The sequence below is a fragment of the Zootermopsis nevadensis genome, unplaced genomic scaffold, assembly GCF_977971745.1.
Source record: "Zootermopsis nevadensis isolate Lab colony 2312 unplaced genomic scaffold, Znev_1.0 Znev_ptg000024l, whole genome shotgun sequence".
Taxonomy (NCBI): Eukaryota; Metazoa; Arthropoda; class Insecta; order Blattodea; family Termopsidae; genus Zootermopsis; species Zootermopsis nevadensis.
Window position 1 is genome coordinate 487,812 of NW_028259156.1, and position 20,780 is coordinate 508,591.

General features: G+C 41.0%; 1 protein-coding gene across 6 annotated transcripts in view; it reads right to left on the minus strand.

Annotated features, from left to right (window-relative positions):
• The window catches only part of nolo (ADAMTS-like no long nerve cord), a 94,268-nt gene that overhangs the window by 57,763 nt on the left and 15,725 nt on the right, over nt 1-20,780 (minus strand). For all 6 annotated transcript variants that reach the window (XM_087355461.1, XM_087355460.1, XM_087355458.1 and 3 more), the window contains exon 3: nt 11,154-11,336. In XM_087355461.1, coding sequence (XP_087211587.1) covers nt 11,154-11,336 — 183 coding nt within the window. The remainder of the gene's footprint in view (nt 1-11,153; nt 11,337-20,780) is intronic.

Below are 20,780 nucleotides of genomic sequence, written 5' to 3' on the forward strand. Positions count from 1 at the left end.
TGAGAAGATCTGTATTTTTAATTAAAAATTATGTGACAAATCTTTGTTACAAAAAGAAGAATGTGAGCCTGTGACGTGTTTTGTCAACAGTGTAAATCTGTTAACTCTTTCCCACGAAAAACAATTGTTATATTTTGTGCAAATAATGTCTGACGACGATAATTGTTTGCAGTTGTCAGAACTAACATGTCTAAGCAATTTAACGCGCTTTGTTCTACTTATAATGTAAATTTAAGTCGCCGTAAATCAATGTTACCTGTGCTCTGTCCCCTGTGTTATAAAATTAGAAGTCATCTCCGATATGAAAGGGTCGTGTAATAATGTTCTCGTTCGGTAAATGAGTGACCTGGTCGGGCCGATGCCTTTCGCTTTTATGACCAACCCCTTCGGGGGCTTTCATTTACCCCCCCTCCCCCCCAACCTTTTCCTATCAACATTTTCGTCATTTCTCTGTCCATTCCAGTCCCTCGAAACACTTTCGCGACTTAGACAAGGAGAACGAACAACAGCGATGTGAAACATTCAGGGCATGTAGAATGCATTGGAGAAATTACCAATGGATACATTTTGCGAGGAGAAGCTGAAGGGAAGAGACCTATTGAGACACCAAGGTGCAGATGGGGAAAATATTACTAAAATTATTATAAAATTAGCGTGGGATGGATTAATCTGGCTCAGGATATGTATCACAAGCGAGATTTTTTGTGTATGAACTAAACTTTCAGGTTCCACAAACGGAATTTAATGTTCTGACAAGTTGAGACACTATTAGATTTTCAGGATAAAGTCTGCACAGTTGGGTTAGGTTAGGTTACTATTGTGCCCTTAATACGCTGTCTCAAACCGACAGATATTGTGGAAACTATGAAAATGTCGTGCGAAAGTCAGTGCAGCCAGCATTCCAACAAAAATATTCTCTAAATATGATGTAAGTTACTAGCAGTGGTAAACACCCAGCCCCACATTAAACGCAATTTTCCCCGCTCCCAGAACCTCGATTTGCACACGTTAAAGTCTTTCTAAAAATTAACACGAATACATTTACGGCGCTGAACGTTCGTCGAAGCGGCCCCTGGAAACAGCGAAGGGCGGAGTCATTTCTGCTCTCAAAACGCACAATTGCAAACCTCGCTTGGTCGCTGGTATTGTTACTCAACGCCACTTCATGCGATATTCATTCTACTTCTCTCTCTCTATTTCCGTAATTCACTCAAGGAAGTACTAAAACCCACTTCTAATTCTCACCATTACACTGACAGCCCTATCAAAATCTTCCCTTACTTTCCGATTGCATTTAATTATGTTTCTTTGGAAACAATTTAATATAAGTTCTTTTGTTGCAATTTCAAACAAGTTGTTCTTAAAATTATGCAAATGAGAATATTTAACCTCTGAATTCTGAAAACACTGGTACACGTAGCAAACTACGCCAACTTGCAATTAAAGGTTCCATTTTCACACCCGAATTTTTCAGCACGTAAAATTAAGCTGGAGAAAGTTTAAATTTCGTAAGCCCGATTTGAACCACCGACAGAGGGTGCACACACATCACGCAGTAGCCAGCACAAATGACAAATCTGCTTCACATCACGCGTAAAAGTAAACAACGGAAAGTTTACGCATAAAATGCGGTCGGAAGGCGTCGAGACGGAAATGCCGTGGCGTCGTTCGGTCGCACTCCGAGAAGAAATGCCATAAATCACGGGGGAGCACTCGACTTACCGGGCCGATGTCAATTTCCATTCCATCACTCGGGGAGAAGTTACAGTCGACATAAATCAATCCTCCCCCTTGCTTTTCAAAGACTGGGTGGGGGGGGGGTGAAGTCAATTAGGGAGTTCCGTAGCTAGAATAATTCATACATCAGCGAGCGAAATCCGAAAGAACGGGGGAGAGAGAGAGACAGAATCAAACAATTCCAGTTCCCCTCCTCAGATTCCATCTCTTTTCTTTTACATAGTCTCAGATGATAATTATTCTCTCGTAAAAGCAGTCATTAGAATCCGCATTTTCATGCTTACATCACTGACGTGAAAACAAAAGCCGTGTTCAAAGCGTACGAGGAAGTTGTTAACGGTGGCTCTCCGCGTCGTCCAAGTTGCAAGATAAAGCCGAGTCTGAAACACAAATCGCTAGCTTACAAGTTCCAGCGTCATGACTAATCTTAATTCTTTTCTTCGTATTTATCTCCATTCCTGACGTTTGTGCGTTCTGTATACAGAGCATAATGCAAGACAACTTTGGACTCACGAGGGATCTAGTTAGTTCGCTGTGGAAATTCTAGATTTAATTTAATTTAATAATGGCGGTTATCCATTAAAATGTATCAGCGAATTAAATTTTGCGTCCTATCGGTCGCACATGACAGGCTCAAATCACACGTCTTCAGAAAACGGTTAAAATAAAAACGTTGGTAAACCTGATACACAAATCTGTGGTACTTGTTCAATTTTTATTAGTCTAATCACAATAAAATATTATTATTAAATATTAAAATATTATTAAAATTAACATTTAAATATTTAAAATATATTAAAATGATGCTGTCTATCGAAATGTTCGATTTACATTAGAGCATCATCTTTTAAATATTTAATATTTAAATGTTAATTGTAATAATATTTTAATATTTAATAATAATATTTTATTGTGATTAGACTGATAAAAATTGAACCAGTATATATTCAACACAATATGACGCAACATTATCATCTCATGAAATCTGTGGTAGTTTGTGCGCATTTAAGTAAAATTTATATTTCAACTTATGCAATGGTAATTTGTCATTTCTGAATAAGTATTTTTAATGATAACGACAATGCAAAAATAGTGACATGGGGAGGGGGGGTCTTGACCCTTGGGCCCAACACGAAAACTATTCTGGACCACCCTGGCTTAAGTTATCTCCTTCACTTTATGATCTCTACTGATATTTCCTGGCTTTTATAATGAACAATTTCTAGGACTGTCAAAGATCTGTTATCACCCACGAATTCTAACGGAGGCCAATCGGACACTTGCTAATCTGTCTTTAGTATTAAAATTCACCTGTCATATTCATGACGTATGCGCGATGCGGGCTGAAATGGCTTTCAGAACACTTTCAAGTTTTAATCATCTAAACACGGGACCTTTCCCGGCTCCGATAAACACAAGGCAAAGGTCACTCTATTCGTCTACTGGAGCGTTAAGACCTCAGGTTTACTGTGGTATTATTTGTGCATTTACCTAACACATTTCGGTCAAGGAAGTAAAAGTTACCATCTTCATGAGACTGAAGCCCCCGTACGTGACAATAATCTTCAACGAGAAACGAAATCACTAGTACAGCCTGTCACTGAACGTGAGCAAACTCGGTCCGAGACACAGAGAGGAATTAATGAGAAGGTTTGATCGTCATGCGAATGCCGAACGCGTGTTCCATATGCAGAAGATGTAAAATGGAAGTTTATCGACGAAGTTTATGTGCTGGAAACCATAACGGAATGGCTTTCAACCCTGAAGTTATTTTAAATTACATCTACAAAGTCAGTACCTACCTGAAATAAAACACTGAGTTTTAATTAGTACGACAGATTGCTTATTGGTGTTTAGGGAAATGACCGCTGTTAATTATGAAAGTCACGTGGGACAAATAAATACACTCTGTTGATAAAATACGGAGTTACTGAACGTTAAATCAGTTCTAGAACCGTTTCTACTGCAGCCACTGAACAGAGACAAAGACGAAACGGCGAAGAGCCCAGCGGCTCACAGACTTCATCGCCGTCCCATGGACTTCACGGTTTTACAGAACCATCTATGGGGCTATGGGGCAGTCTACAGCCCAACTGAAGCAACCAATTAACATTCGTGACTTCAAAACAGCCAGAAAGTTGGTTGAATGTGCGCTGTTTGGTTTGGTTACACTCAGTTATATACTCAGTGGAGCCGAATCCTTCCTGAAAAGCTAACAGTCGCTCAGCCACTCAAGAAGTTCGTTTACACAACACTAAATTGCACGATTCGTGTAGCCCAGATTTTTCGTCGGTTTAAACGGGAAGCCGGTTCTTAAAGCATCGCTCCAGTTTGCTTACGTAACCAACAAATCAAATGACGTATTTTTGTAAAACTTGGTGTGAATATTATGTTAGTAGAGGCCACCTCGAGTTATAGGCCTAGACTTTAAAATCGTACAATCAAAGATGGCAACATGCTCGCGGGAGGAGCTATGTAATCGAAAAACTTTTGTTTCTGAAGTAGCATCGTACCAACTACAACGCGTAATTAGGCCTGATTTTACGGACAGTTGGTGCTCTCTGTACAATAAACAAAATGATTCATCTGTTTCAAGGGAAACCTCCGAAGAAATGATTACATGAAGCAAATCAACGGGCTCAACCGGATTCCGATCTGATGGTGACAAGGAACAGTTAGAACGCAGAGGGTGCAAATTTGCGGGGAACAGACACGCACATTCTGCAGAGCTAAATTTCGACGACATCGAATCTGATAAATCTATAAAGAAACACGAATTTTAACGAGTACAAATGGGCCACTAAATTGTACGCTCGCCAGAACGTCGAAAACACAGAAATACGTTTTCAGAACCTGAAATTATTTAGCGGTATTCATTTGTTCTAACCAGAATCGCGTTCCAGGTAATTTATATTTGATAACGCCTAAGAAACAAAGAGCCTTCCTCACAAAGGTTTTTGTGTGTCTCTAACTAAGGATTAACATAGACGGTATCGCCTTGTTCATGCGGCAACTTCTACTCCCCTGTACCGCGGACAGTCTAGACGATCCTCATCAGGGGGAAATAGTCTATCTGTTTGCTTCTGGGTTGCGCATGCGTGTGAAGAGATACTGACGCCATGCGGGACAAGGTTAGGTTCTCTGGGGCACTGCTCTGTAAAAATTAACTTCCAGGAGCTAACAGAGGCCTGGAGAGGACCCCGTAGCTGAGTCACGTAGCTTCAACCCATTACAGGAAACAGAACTCGCAACATCGCCCATTGACTCCTTCATAGTTAAAGAAAGTGCAATGGTACAATTATTTTGCTCCAAGTACCATGGTTCGCATCACTCGCCCACTCACTATTTGCAGCAGGAAATTCTTTCAAAAGTCGATTGTACACTCTGCTCGTCAAAGAATTGCCCACTTTCTTTGTGGAACTCGACGGTTCATCGCTGTGTTTACAAAAGCCCGCCGCCGCACTCTATCCTGAGCCAGCTGAATCCAGTTCGCTCCATCGATTCCTACCGCCCTAAAGCCCATCTTACCTCGGAAGTTCAACAACCGAATCTTCCGGCTGTTGTGGTATTACTTCCTGGTTCCAAATCGGGACCAGAAGCTTGTGTGTCTCTGAGTGCAGTGTGCTGCCACCTGCATGGACCAGTTTCGCCGGAATTGAGTCGACGCCTGGAGGTTTATATCATTTTAATTTCCCAATTGCATTTTCAACTTCGCTAAGTCTCGGTTCCTGGACGAAGGGCTCTGCTGTATGCACTTGAGGCTCGTCAAATCGATCAGGTGCGTGAACGATTAGTACCTTACTAAAGTAGGGGAAGGTCCAATATCGGACAGTGCTTACTTTTCCGAAACGTCGCTAGTTGGTCCTTAGTTGGAGTAAATCCGTTGAGCCGGTCAGCCGCTGACAGTGAATCTTTCAATTTGTACAAATTTTGAGCTACATTGTTTATTTTTGGAATGCCGTATCAACTAATTCTGGTAAGTGAAACAATCACTCAATTATTTTAATTTTGTTGTACCAACTACAGACTGCACGTGTAGAATGATTTTGTTCCAGCAGGAGGCACTGGATGTACGCGTCTGTCGTCTAATATCGAACAGGTGGTTTCTGGTAGTACCGGACAAACAATTCTCGAAAATATTATTTAAGAATAAATACAATTTAGTTTGCTTATGTTTTTACCACTGATAATTACATTGTATTTACTATTGGAGAGATAACTGGTTTTGGCGTTCCTTTATTTTGTTTCAGGGATTAAAATTAGATTTGCTATTAGAATCAAAAACGGCGAGCCCAATGGAAAAAAAAGACAATGGACAGAAGATGAAATGAAACTTGCTATAGATAAGGTTAGGAATAAGGAGACGTCGGTAAGGGAAGCAACAGATACTTTTTCAGTCCCCGTAATTTCTCTTGGAGATAGACTAACAACATTGCAAGAAGGGAGAATGGTGAAAATGTCACCCGACATCGGTTGGTTTCGGAGAAATTTCAATGATGAGTTGGAGGAAGAACTACTCAGGCAATAGAAGACCTACAACAGCGTGGATCATCTGGTCAGAAATTTTTGACTAGGGCTGGATAAATGTCTTTCTTGTGGTGGTTGGGCGCACGAAAACTGAGCCGACACAAAGGGAAATATGTCACATTACAAATGTGATTCCTGCAAAAGACGTTAAGATTCTTAAGAACTGAAAGTTTCTATCAAAACTAAGAAAAACATTATAAGTAAAGCAGTGTCCGAAACTTGACGACAATTTTTGTAATGTCGAAAACGTAAAACAATTTTTTAAACACATTTTTCTTTACTTTTTCGACACTTTGTTTTGTGCAAAATACATGTTTCAGGAAGAAAAAATTCAAATTTGTGAAAATTAATAAAATGTTTTAACTTCACATTACACATTCCTCCCCCCGCCCCGAAAGCCTTAGGTATCTGGTACTATACGACCTTCCCTTACTGATCCGACCTGTCCTAAACTAACCAAACCTAAACTAACCCAAATTAACCTAACCCAACCGAATCTAACCTAATCCAACATAACCTAACATAATCTATCCCAACACAAATTAGGCACTGAGTATCGATATCCCGGCCCCAATCGAAGAGACACTAGTAGTGAACAGCTGAATGTCTCTATCACCTCCAGTAGAGCACAAAGGAAGAGACAGACAGAAGAAGGCGCAGGGAACAAACAGCAATCATTAACAAATTCTCAGCAATAGGCAGAAACCAAACTCCACTGATCAGAGACATATCACACGAGAATAACGAACCACGAACTTCTAAGCCCCAAACATCAGAACGCGCTTGAAATGAGAAGCATCGGATAGAATTAACCCACAAAGAAGAGAACAGAATAACATGGAAATTTAAATAGGCGACACTCAACAAAACGAGGAAACAGATCACCAATCAAGTTCCACATCGTTGGTTGTTATTATGTAGAGGACAACAAGTCAAAACCTGAAGATGGAATTAGATAAAGCACCCGAAATACTTTATAACTCAACTATTTTCACGAACATGTTTAGAGTTATTAGAACGAAAGGTCGGCGAGGAGCGCTACATTTTGTAATAATTAAAGAGCATTTTGTGCTCTTAAATTTGTGATCAGTGGTCGTAATTTCTTGTACGAATCCTCCGCGGATACCAACCACTCACACACAAGCAAAACAAATTTTTGTTACTTATACGATCAGTGAACGGAAGTTCAATAAAAGTGGTTTGGAGTTACAGCAGCAATTATTTGTTCATCAGACAGAATGCCAGTGCACACAGATTAATTGTCTCCTAACGACGCATTTTAGCTACGAGCCTCGTCAAATCCCCAGGTACGGCTGATCATTTTGGGCATGACAAGAAAGGCCCAATTAAGGTCGGCTCAGTAAAACGAATGATACAAACAATATCCAATCACTACTCGGCTCGGATCACGCGAGAGGCCTGGCCCATTAAAATGTAATTAATTCGCTTCTTCCAAACAAACTAACAAACTGAAGACTTTAGGAGCAAGTGAATAGATGCCCTCTCCACATTTAAATTGGTTAGCGTAATACATGTAAAACTGCGTGGTCATTAGTCAACCTAATGATAATTTTCTATGAATCGGAGGACTTCGGAATATAATCCATGGTATATTATGTGCATAGTTAAGTATGTAACAACGCGAAATCAATTAATTCAATACGGAATCCATTGTCAGTAATTTAACCCGGTTTTTCATGAAGACTGTTTATTCTGTAAGAGCGAAATTTTTCAAAATGGAACACTTGTAGTCTTATAAACCAATTTAAATTTGAAGATGGCTGTCTCCTGGGTTGTTGGGTCGCGTAGTCTGGTAGAGAGCCAACTTCGGACTAGCCGCTGTGAAAATTTCAAATCCAAATTCGATTTAGTTACGTAGAGGACAATGTGGAACAACTCTGAAGCATGTCTTGTGAAGTGTAAAGATCGCTTAATTTAGGTAAGGCGCCTTTATTTTGGTGATTACTGAATATGGATTTAAATAATGCCGAAAAGTCTTTCGACGGCGTAAAAGAGAGGTCACAGGCTTACAGACTTCATGATCAGCACCTCGTTTACTTTATAGTGACAGAGTTTTCCGGGATTAGATTCTTATGTTGATAGTGAAAATACGAAAAGATTTTTATTGATAGAACAAGAAAATATGTCAGCTCTTCAGGGAATCTGTAAATTTTTTTTAAAGTTTCTGTCAGGTGCTTACCGCCCGTATCACAACCTCGGAGACTCCTAGAAGTAGATACTTGTTTGATCCATTCTCCTCTTGACTTTTTTATGTTCATATATTATTTGTTACGATGACGGACAATTAATAATACTTTAATATGTATTAACGTACCAAGAGATTCAGCAAATGACTAGGAAAAATAAAAATGTTAAAACGTTTATTATAAAGCATGTGCAATTGAATTCACCCAAATTTACTAACCAATTCACCAATCCATATTAAAGTATTTATTGATGGTTGCAATTCAATAAAATCTGACACGGTTAATAAACACACGTGTCGCTCTGACTCCGCAACATCCCACGAAGGTCGTGTCATTTTGTGACCTGCTCGCTCCAGTTCGTCAGTCGTCTTTTCAACGAGTGCAAAGAGTGTTCAATGTCGAACACCACCTGGCATCTCGTTCCTAATTAACTTGCCAGAATGAGTTTAGGGATACGATTATCGATTTTAGAAACTGAACTGCTGAAAAGCTATGTCGAATGCAGCCCCTAGTAACAGAGTTTATAAACAAAATCTACTGCGTCCAGTTTGACTGCGTTATGAACGGCGCTGTCCGCAGGTCCACGTGTTATAACTACGAAACTATACAACAGATTTCGATTAAACTTATTAGTGACACATTTTTTCGTTGTACTGGGCCCACGTAAATGTTACATTGCATGAACGTGGACTGATTAGTTATACATTTTCTCAAGAGCACTTTTTGGTATATTATACATGTGATTAATAAATATACACAAGATTTTGAAAAACCTTCTTCGCTAAGGTGAGTATTAACTGAAATAAAACCAAATCTGTAAATTCGAAACGTGCGTCGCCTTGACACGATCCGATTCACAGCTAAACTCTGAATCGAGTTTCATTACTAATTATTTGCAAAATTTCTTGGAATTTTTAATCAGATATTCGTCCGCCGTACTTCAGCTAACTTCCAGAAAGAACTGCCTTGTGTTGAAAACAGAATTCTGTATGGAATAAAACAATAAATGCCACTAAAGTGTACAAAAACACGAGGAATACATCCCCAGTCTTAGATTATTATCGTTAACATTATTAATTTTGTTATTCTCAGATAAATTAACATTAAGTGTATTCAAATGATTCAGGTTGTGGGCTTCTGTGTTGTTATATCATGTGGTATTATTACTATCGTTTCCGACGAATATTCTGTTCTGAAGATGGAGAAACAAGGGCCTTACAAAATGCTGCTAATGACAGCCAAGAAAACCACGATCTGAAATCTCGCACAGCGAAAGACATTGCGAGTTACACGAGTCGTTCACGTACTTAGTTTGAACTACATGTACTAACAGAATAAATTATTTGGTTGCTTAAAATTCGCCTAGAAACAGCCTCCGAGGTCTACTTTCGCGAAATCGGAAGAATCACCGGCCAAAGTTTGCGAAAGTGAGGTTATGCAGGTCAGACGCGCGCTCTGATGAGGAGCGCGGTTTCCCGGAGCGGCTGAATCACTGCCATTTGTTTGTGGCTGCGCTGCGGTGGCGGCGCCACTGTTGTCATGGAACCGCGGTCATTTGTCTCTCGCCCGGTACCTTCACGCGCACTTGCGAACGCCACGAAACTCCACGAATAAATTAATTAGTTTTCATTTGAACTCCATGTGACAATGTGAGTACATTTCAAGGCAAATAATGGAATTTCACGAGTCATAGGGAAAAAAACCTTTTCTCTGTACACTTCAAATATGAATGCACTCAATGACCAATACAATTTAAAACAAACCTCACGGCCACGGGCTTCCTTAAAAACATTGGTCTTTAGGCCGATTGAGAATATCTGGATATTATGAAGAAGGGAAAGTTCGTCATGTTTACAACAGCCGATTGAATCCACTACAACAGAGGTTTTATCACATCCAGTAAACATCTTCGTTTCCCCTTTATTTGAGATCCATTTAAGTATTAAACTTTCAAGCGTCTACAAGCAGGTGATGTGATCTGATCTAACCTAACCTAACCTAACCTAACCTAACCTAACCTAACCTAACCTAAACCAACTCAAACAAAAACGCAACTTATCCCAATCAAACTTAGGAACCCAAATAATCGACAAGTCAGGATCAGACCCACCACCGCTTGAGGACTTCTACAAAACATTCCAGGACTTCTCCGGCACTACTCTAGGAATTATCCAGATTTTCTCCAGGACTTCTGCAGAAAATCCCCACGACCAACATATGAACACGCTAGGTATTCTCCAGAACAAGCTAACCCAACGTAAATGAACGCAACCTAAACAACCTAACCTTGCCTTACTTAACATAACTAAACCTAACCTAAATTAACACAACCTAATCCAATCTGACACAAAACGCAAACTAGGCTAATGTAACTTATCCCAATCAAATGAAAAGGAATCCAAAATAACCGACAAGGCAGGATCAGACCCACCAACCCCTGAGGACTTCAACATAACATTCAAGGACTTCTCCAGCAATTCTCCAGGATTTCTGAAGCACTTTTCCTTGACTAAAGAACATCCAAATAAACTCTCCAGGACTTTTCCAGCAGTTCTCCAGAACACCCCCAAGACCACCCCATGACATTTTTCGTCCGGGTCGAATAAAGCGACCGGACTCTGTACACTTCATCCAAAACCCGGAAATTAGGCGGCCCAAAGTAGAAGGGGTTGAAACGTTTACCTGCATGTTGCATATCTTGTAGCGCACTGCTTCGCCCGTGCATCCTGTGGGTGAGTTGCATCGTCGGAGTTGATATGAGGCGCCACCGTCGCAGGTGCGGGAACACGTGCTCCAATCGGACCACGCGGACCACCCGGGGCCCGAGTGACCACCGGAAAACCCGCGGCGGTCCGCTACAGGTTGCTGGAACAACAGAGCGAAGGTCAGTGGACAGGCACTGAGGCTGTAGGTCATCACGTGGACGTACCGATGATTCGGTTTTAACAGCGCCTTCAGCTGTCTGAATCACGCAAATTGGCGCCAAATGATCAGTGAATTGTAGGTTGGCAAGGAAGTGAAATCAAGTGATCGTCGTCGAGTTTGGATCCATGAGAACGCATAGAAATTAAATTCACGTAACAACACAAAAACAATTTTAAACCAACATTTTAGTCATTGAAATATCGGACTAGCTTTAATTCAGATTATAATTTATATTTTCATCTAACACGACTTGTTTAGAGTGCTTACGCCTCTCGGCAAATTTGGCCATCTTGAGCACGTGTTCATGAAAACGATACATTGTGTATATATTGTACGCTAAATTACAGTCAATACAAATCATCTGTAATTCGCATAATCAAGTGCAAATTTAACGTAATGTATCGCGTTGATGAACACGTACTGAAGTCGAAATAGTTGGCTATAAAGAATTTTACGAGATAAATAATTAAATGTGAAGTGGTTGCATATAGAAATACAAATTACAATTCGATTTAGGTGGTCTAATATTCTAATCAAAATACTAATGCTTTAAACCTATTACCCTATTTAGACTATTAAGAGGTGAACTTCGTTGAATTTTATTACGTTAGGTCAGGTTAGGTTAATAGTCTTTTGTGGTCGCCAAAGCGTACTTTTAAAGATGGCAGAGGAAGCCCGAATTTCTAAATGTTTTGATGGAACATCAAAGGTAGACATGATATTTTTCGCCCTGTGTCCTGTAACCATCTTAAGAGGTTGACTGAGCCACGTACACAAAGGAACTAGAAATACTTGCAAACGAACGTGAAAAATAAATATATAGCACTCTTTGACTCAGAAGGGAGCAAACGTAAATATTCGTGCAGTGGGGCGAGTTCTGTAGACTACTTTCTGATAGGCCTACGAAACAAAGACTGTCACGTGACTTCTCAGAGTGGAACGGCTTGGTATTGACGTCAGATACGGAAGTGGGCTCAATTCTTCCAAGGGCCTACGCGAACTGCTTGCAAGTTTCCGTCAACCAGAGTCTTGGCTTCGGTTTGATTTCGATATTTCTCATATCACACGGGACGACAAATATTGCCAAATTCTATTTGCGCAGAACAGAAATCAGACTCCATTTTGAAACTGAAAATGCCAAAGAAGTATACTTCGGTCGTTCAAATATAAAGACACTAGGTCACGTACCTAACCGGTTACCTGGGGGCGACAAAGTTATATCCGGACAAGGAAATAAAACAAATTGACGGTTAGTTGCATTCTCGGGTTTTATATTTAACGAGTACCTGCATCTACCATGAAGACGCACAAAGAACGTTCTTCAACCCTCTGAGAAATGTTTTCCTATTTCCGCTGCGTGACGACCAGAACACAGCACGCGATGGCTGTGGTCTATCTGAGTACGTACACCGTCGACATGATTTTATAAGACGTTTTCAGTTTTGGACTGCATTTGTCCCACGTGCTTAGAAATTAAGACGGAGCAAGTTGCTTACTACAGCTTTGGATTACAATCTTTTTCTGTGTGCAGTTCCAATTTCTAGTGACAGGCTTCAACATCAAGCGAAGCTCCGAGTGATTCAAATTTGCAACCATGGTTCATGTTTGTTTTTGCTTTCAACTACGTTCTTGTGTCCCTACTGCACGTCTCCTCTCGCTGCAGAGAGCACGTAGATTTACAACTCCCCTGCGTTTCTGAAAGTAACGTGTTAGCAAACACATCGTGTTCTGGGTAACGAACGAGAAAAAAGTCTTTGAGGTGTGTGTCCTCTGACCAATTTTTGGCGCATAAGAAGGGCACGTCATTAGAAGTAATGACGGCGCAACGTTCTTCAAATAGCGACTAACATCACGACCTTAAGATTTTTCCAGTTGGAATAAAGATTACCGCCCCCACCTCCAACGTATGGCGATATTAATACAATAAGAAGATTCTAGAGGTTTATATCGTGACGTAATTGGTTCCTAACCAAAGATAGATTTATTCCACGCGGATTAACAATCACTGAACACAGTCTGATAATCTTTGCTCAGGTGTTCTTCACTATTGATCTGTACTCTCTTGTCCACTGACTTCACAATTTTTCTGGTTTCGCTTGTTACTTTAGCTGTCCCACAGTTACGTAACCTCACGACTTCGAAGTAACGACGCTTAGTGTAGGCACAATTTCGAAACATTATCTTACAACGGTTATCAAATCTCATAAATTCTCAGAGTTAACTTCCGAAACTATTCGCTGCTCTCCTGGTTACATTTTCACCGTTCCACATTTAGACTGGCAATAGACTTACTGTCACACTGGTGCCATCTATCTGCATTAAAATCCATGCTACATGTTTCGGCTACATTTCAGCCAGTCCGTCCCATATCTGCTGTTACATTTTAAACCTCCGGAGCCACCTTTTACCCTTAGTAATGTGTATATTTTAATTAACATCTTAAGAAATTAAAACAACTAACAGTATTAAAGTATCGATAACACTTCGTTAAAATGTTCACATATTTAAATGTTATTCTTCTTAGAGAATATTAACAGTTTCTGAACTCAGGTTTACGCGGGGAGTGGATATCTGAAATGTCTGAGGCTGTCCCTGGCTCCTTTACTCTAATAATGGAGGCATAGAAAGTTCTCGAAACGTCGAATAACTACTCCATTCTTATACGACTGAACAATTAAATTTATTTGAAATTTCCCCCGAAAGAATTCTTAAACATTTAGCAACTGATATGAACACATTATATCGTTTCTCAACCTGTGGTGCGCGTATCACTGGTGGTACGCGAACTATGTAAGAAAATCAAAAGTTATTATTAACATAAGTAACAGTTTTCCCTGAACACATTTGGTTGGTGGTACATTCAATGTGTTAAATTAGAATTAGGGGTTCGCCAGCGAAGAAGGGTGAGAACCCCTGCATTATATTATATTATTTACTTTCTCTACTGATTATGTCCTGTGCACTTTTCCTATTAAAACAATCCCTTACTGATGTTTCATGAATTAAATTTTCGTATGCTCTGCCCTCAAATTATTCAGTTTCCCGTCGACGTGACGTGGCTCAGACAGTTTCAGCAAACTACGGTGCTAATACCAATTACTCCATTTCATGGTGTGGCCCTTAATTACAGCTGCCACAATTCCTGCCGATACTTTTCAAATAATCGACGTTTCGACGCGAAATATGTATTTTGTTCCAACGCACGTGGCTCTGAGCGAGTGAAGTGACAATGGACATCCGACGGTGGCAGCGATTGTCAAGAAACACGAGGCACGTGATGTGAGAGTTAGGAGCCTGACTTTCGCAGAACTCTTTTACAGAGAGGAGCCAACAGCTTTCTGTAACTCGTGCCATGAAACAAATACAAAGAAGAAGAGAGAACTAGTATAAAAATTCTGCACCAAATCCCAGATAGAAACTGACACAAGTGCGCACCCTGGCGGTTATGCAACACACATTCCCTCGCTGCCAATTGGGTTGCAAGAAAGCGCGGGGGTTAGAGTTACAGTAATTTGTAAACCTCGGGGGATGATAAGGAATTCTAACAGAGACTGAGAAAATGTGATACTCTGAACGGAAGAGAACTGGATCCTTCTAGACACGCCCTCGAAAACTTTAGACTTAATGACACATACGAGCCGGTTCTGCCCCTGCTGGAAGGATTTTCTTACCAGAAGTTTCATGAGACAGGCGGGTTATTCGCAAGTGATACCGAAAGGGCGACAGCTTATAGCCATCATGTCCACATAAAGCGCATAAAATGAACCTGTAATGGGGAGGTACGTCCGTATTGGAAGTTTCAGATGGACGGATCCTTAAGAAATGTCTAGTTCGAATAATACTGGCAACAAGAGAGCATAAAGCCCACTTTATCAAACAGCGTCATTTTGTGTGATTTAAATCGAAAGAGACTTAATCATGAACCTTGCACTTAAGTGGCTTTAGACCTATGCAACACGCACGACTGAAACACGAAGTTTTGATTACACATCGCGAAACAAGTGATAGCAAAAGTAGACCGGAGCAAGCCAGCAAAATGGATTACGGACTAACCTAATTAATTCTTCCGGTTACAATGAAGAGATCTGATGATCGCGTCATCATCTCGCGTGTCCCTGGCATCGTTGGTCCTTGGTTCTTGCTGTGTCCCTTCGTTCTCGCCTATGATTTTCATATTACAATACTGATGAATTTTGTTCGCATTCACCCCTAAAATCACCACCAAAATGAACGGGATTCTTGGTATGAAATACATAAATTCAGTTCGTAACCTGTCTTTACCGGCTCACCTCACATTTTCAGGTTAATCGGACAAATAAGTCACACACGGTCTCATGAAAGTCTGCGACGTTTTGAAAATTTGTATCGATGGGGATGTAACTAATTAAATTAATTGTTGTTGTTGTTCCTTGGCTCTTCAACCTAGTCGTGGGTTTTCGCAGCCTCCTTTTCGGAGATTTCTTAGTCTTTGAAGCGTGCATTTGTGAGTAGTGAGTGACCAGCCCACAGCCTCTGCACAATTTCTATTCAATCCTGACTTTTGTCTGCCAGAGCCATCTAGTAGAGAATCAGGAGAGACTTGGGTGAGAAATGGCCGCTCGTAAGATTCTTTTTGCATGCCGTAAATCTACGACATCGGACGGCCGGCTTTACTTTCCATCCAAAGGAATTTGTTGTACTGTGGACTTTTATCACCCTTAAAAATACATCGAGACCTCGGCCGGGTTAGAACCCGCAAACCTTGGGTCCAGTGGTGATCACGCTAACCACTAATTAAACTAATTAAACAGGTAATCTGTGTAGGCTTCTTCTAGAACAATGTTCCTCTGTTATTTGCTATTTCAAGCATAATTTCAGGAAGCTGAAAATGAAGTGGGAATTTGCACGTGAATAAACTATCATCGGTTTCCAAAAAATTCTACTATTTTTGACGTCTTAGATATGAAATTCTAATTAACGAGAAAGAGAGAAAGATAAAAACGCCCATTTATTCTTAATTATCTTAGTTAAAATATCCTTTACGTCTCAGACACACGAGACAGCAACACAACGTCGAGTAGATAATGGATAAGACAGGCACCGACGTACCTGAGCAAGAACGTATTCCTGGTGATCTGTGTCACCAATGCATTTTTTTATCTGTAAAAACAAATTAATACCTAGATATCCTGACTTGGTATCACATTTCTGACGAAGACCGTCCGGCAGAGGCCAGTGGAGTTTGTAACGTGTTCTCATACGTCGTGATGAAGCACAAGACCACAATCGAAACACAAAAGATCTGATGTGAAGTTCTCGTGCGCATTTCTGGCTCATACAGGGTGCCGCCGTTTAAGTATGCATGTACACATGGACATCGTGTTCATGCATAGGCAATGCAGTAATGTACTGCGCCCTATTCGCGCGCTGGTCCCACGGCCGAACCGATGGTCCCGAAACAGCATCGGTGAATAATCTAAAGAACGGATCGACGCATCAGAGTTTCAGAGAAGTGGCCTCTCTACAAACTCTGCGGTTTACGAAAACGTTCTCTGGAGAATGAGATTCCAAAGTGGCGTTAATGGTCCAAACAGAGAGGGGCCCAATCACGGCGCTCGAGATCTGAATCGATAAAAAAAACCTCTTTTGTGTCCGAGTGCAACGGCGCAGAGGCGTCGGGTCCTCTCCACACCTCCGTTCCGGTGCAGCTGCACTGGCCTTATGTAATTAGATTTATAAAAGTGGAGTACATTACCCGCGTATCGCACGGGCCACGAGGTCACAGTGGGTACGAACAATTTTTGTAAACCCGGACGACGGATGAAGTCCAAGGAACTATCAACTTTAACTCAACTATGCAACCGGGAACGCATCTATAAATAAACCAATCTTCAGAATCAAACACGGCAGACATCGGACCAACCGGGAACGGGAAAAAGGCAACGCTCGTGTACCTTCTCAGAGATCGCAAGTCCCTCGTACCGCTTGCTTCTTCCGAGTTAAAATTCTCCACGCGTCTCCCTACTGACACTTTTGTGTGTCGTGCGTCGCCCCTGACCAGGTAGTTGACAAGCTCATCATACTCTTCCTCGCCTGCCTTAAAACGCGGGATTACTCACAGCCAAAGTAATTCCGGAAGGCAGCCGCTCCGTCTTATGTCGCTTTTAAAGCAGAGAGTAAAGAAAAGATGTCCTACTATACGCCATTTAGGCGCTTGTGGGGCGATGATTGTATAGCGCCTACTCATTCTTGATCTAAGATGACCCCCAACCCCCAAAACCAAACTTTTTTTAAAACAGCCGTCACAACGAGAGAAATAGTTACATCAGATTCTGCAAGCTATTAAACCACGGGTACGAGTCACTTTGCAGAAACCTAAAATTCCTCGTGAAGGTTTTTTTTCTTTTCTGAAGGTTGTCTGAACGTGGGCGGGGTCTTACGTAATTTATCATCTTCAGTTCGTCCGTCGAAGTTCTCACTGGAGACAGTTTTCATATCAAATCTTGAATAACATATTTATTAATGTTGCACGAAGATATTGGTCACTAGAAAGAGTTTGAATGCTAAAAACGGCGTCTTCCAAACAACGAGACTAATTTGCCATCATCACAAGAATCTCACTTAAGACCAGAAATGCTCATGGATTAAGCAACACACCTTCAGATCGGCTGACGACGTGCTCCATGACGAAGTTCTGAAACACCCGGCAGTGTTACGAATAACACGTGTGTTTCTCACCGTGAGGAAAGCAAGAAAAATATCGGCTTCTTTTGATCTGTGGCGATTGAGATAGTAACTCGAACAGCAGATTCCAAGCAGATAAGAAAGCTTCTATTGAATGAAGAAAAGAAACCATTTCTTTTATTTCCCTCCGATTTCAGTGGTCTGGCGACGCACTGCTTGGCAGACCGGACCATTTGCCACTGAGCACAGCTTCATTAATTTTTCATACAGTTAGAATTCCACAGAGTATAAGAATCTGATCGATTTTACGGTAACAACCCCCACCCCGCAACTTCTAATGACACGCAGGTAACTTTTAGCGTCTGAAACTGACTTTGTAATTTTCTGAACATCCGTTCTCCACACCGAGAGATTATTTAATTCGAATTTCCAAATTATATGCAGAAATACATCCTTAGAACTTTCCGAGCTTCAGAAAAATCCTATCAGACACGCCTGAGTGACAAGCGAAAACTTCGCTGTGCGCTGGACGTCTTTGTCTTCCTGATAATTCCCCAACTGGAAAAGACTTGAGGCTCCGCTCATACCTGTCTTAATAAAGAGCAGGAGGACTTGTTACTTCACTTCGTCATTCAAAAACGGGGGGAAAAGTTTTCCTGCATGTAATGGTGAGAGTAGGACTCGGGGGCTAAACTGTTACGCAGAAGAAAATTCATTCTTCTCATATTTTCCTCAATACAGTATCACCTATCAACACATCGATAATACACGTCAGGGTGGCCCAACCTTTTTCTTCGCTCGGGTCAGAAAAATTTTCCTGTTGGACCCAAGGGCCAAGCCCCCCCTCCCCCCGCCACTATTTTTGAATTATCGTTATTTTTAATAATGCTTATTCAGAAATGACAAATTACCATTGCATAAGCTCAAATACAAATTTGATTTAAATGTGCACAAACTACTACAGTTTTTTATATTATTTTAAATTTGCTCCTGCAACAGCCTGTAACTCTCACAATTTTTACCTGGAAAAACTTACACAAAATATTTGAACTCCGCTAATTTAACAGCTTGTATCTGACACAATAACAATTTGTACCGGTAGAACGTACATCTTACGCTCTTAAAGTCACTGGCTTTAGTGAGGGCACTGAGCAGAACGATCTTTTACCACTGACGGAAAGTCAACATCGAAAAAAAAATTGGTGTGTACTAACTAATAACAAATTAACAAATACTTTCGCTGGCCGCCAGTTTGACCACACTGATATATGATATTCCGAACACAATAAGAGAAATTTGAGTTTCACTGCTACATTGCAAGTTTAACTACCAAATGAACGAATTATTACCTTCTCAAGAAGGGCTGCAGGGCTCACTCCTACATTGTTTAACTGCGGACTATACCAGTTCGTATAGAGGAGACCTTCATCTTGGTGCAATCACAACACACGCGATACAAGACTTGCCGGTCACTGGAGCAGTGAAAATGCTTCTCTCTAGCTGACGGCTGTCTTGAGACAAGATTAAATTAAACAGCAAAGGAGCTGGTGTATTACCAAGAGTATGAAAATACGAAGATTCAAATGAGTGCTAACAGCACAGAGAAATGGCTTGTCAGCAGACAACTCTCCGTTCCAACTAATATTTTGTTCAAAACTTTTCAGTTCGCGAGTCGTAAAACTTAAATCTTATTTCCATACGAAACACCTGCAGCACGAAGAGTGGAACAGAAGTTTAACGGCGCTCAGTGCAACGCATGGAAAGCCAAGTTTGAGATGTATTTGCGATTATAATTTTTAAATTAATTGTAGAATAAATTCGGAAAATGATCGTTCGTATTCAGTACAGCATTACCTTCCAATGTGAAACAGCACATATTAAAACATATGGCACTTTATTTGTACTGTTGTATTCTTATACCTGGTCTGTTCTTACCACAGAGAAATAAAATGACTTATCACGTAAGAAGACGGCACTGCGAGGATCTCCAGGGACTAATTTGTAATTAGTGTACTGGGTTCTTGCCTTTCTTCAGGGATACAAGAACCTCGTATCAACTGATTCTGTTTGCTGAAGTCCTGACGATGATAACATTAAAGGAAGGAGAATGATTAGTTCCGATCTAACTCCATTTGCCGCTGTAGACGTACACGGTGTGTCCAAAAGTGTGTGCCAGATTAAGGACACCTGAGGGTGCAGATTTCTTTACAACGCAATGTACAGTTTTAGGTCTCAGTTTCAGTGGGAGTGTATGAAGATGGCCGAAAATGGTGTTCAAATTAAAATCGTCTGAGAAACTTCAATCGCCGATCCTTACACACCTTGCACTGTCGCACGCAACGTAGCATTTGCCTGGTCATCGCCACGCTGCCATTAACAAGAAACTGGGGTTTATCCTCAGGTTATATGATTACGTCATCTGGTCTGTCACGGGGTAACACTCCCTGGACGCGGGTGCAGGCCTTCGCAAGGGATCTACCCACAGGGCAATGCCTCTGGCGGCGGTATTCGAAATCGATGCCAGATGCTGTTGGCATTTCTGCGTGTTCTGAAAACACATGAATAGCGTTTTGACATTTAAGCACGCGTGTGATTAGCCACTGCGGTACATTTAGGGATTTGGGACTGATCCCCGACTGAACCCTGATTATTCTAATGTTTTCTCTCGTTTTCTGCCGCTCATATTTTCGAAACAGAGACAAACATATCGGCCGCTGAGAT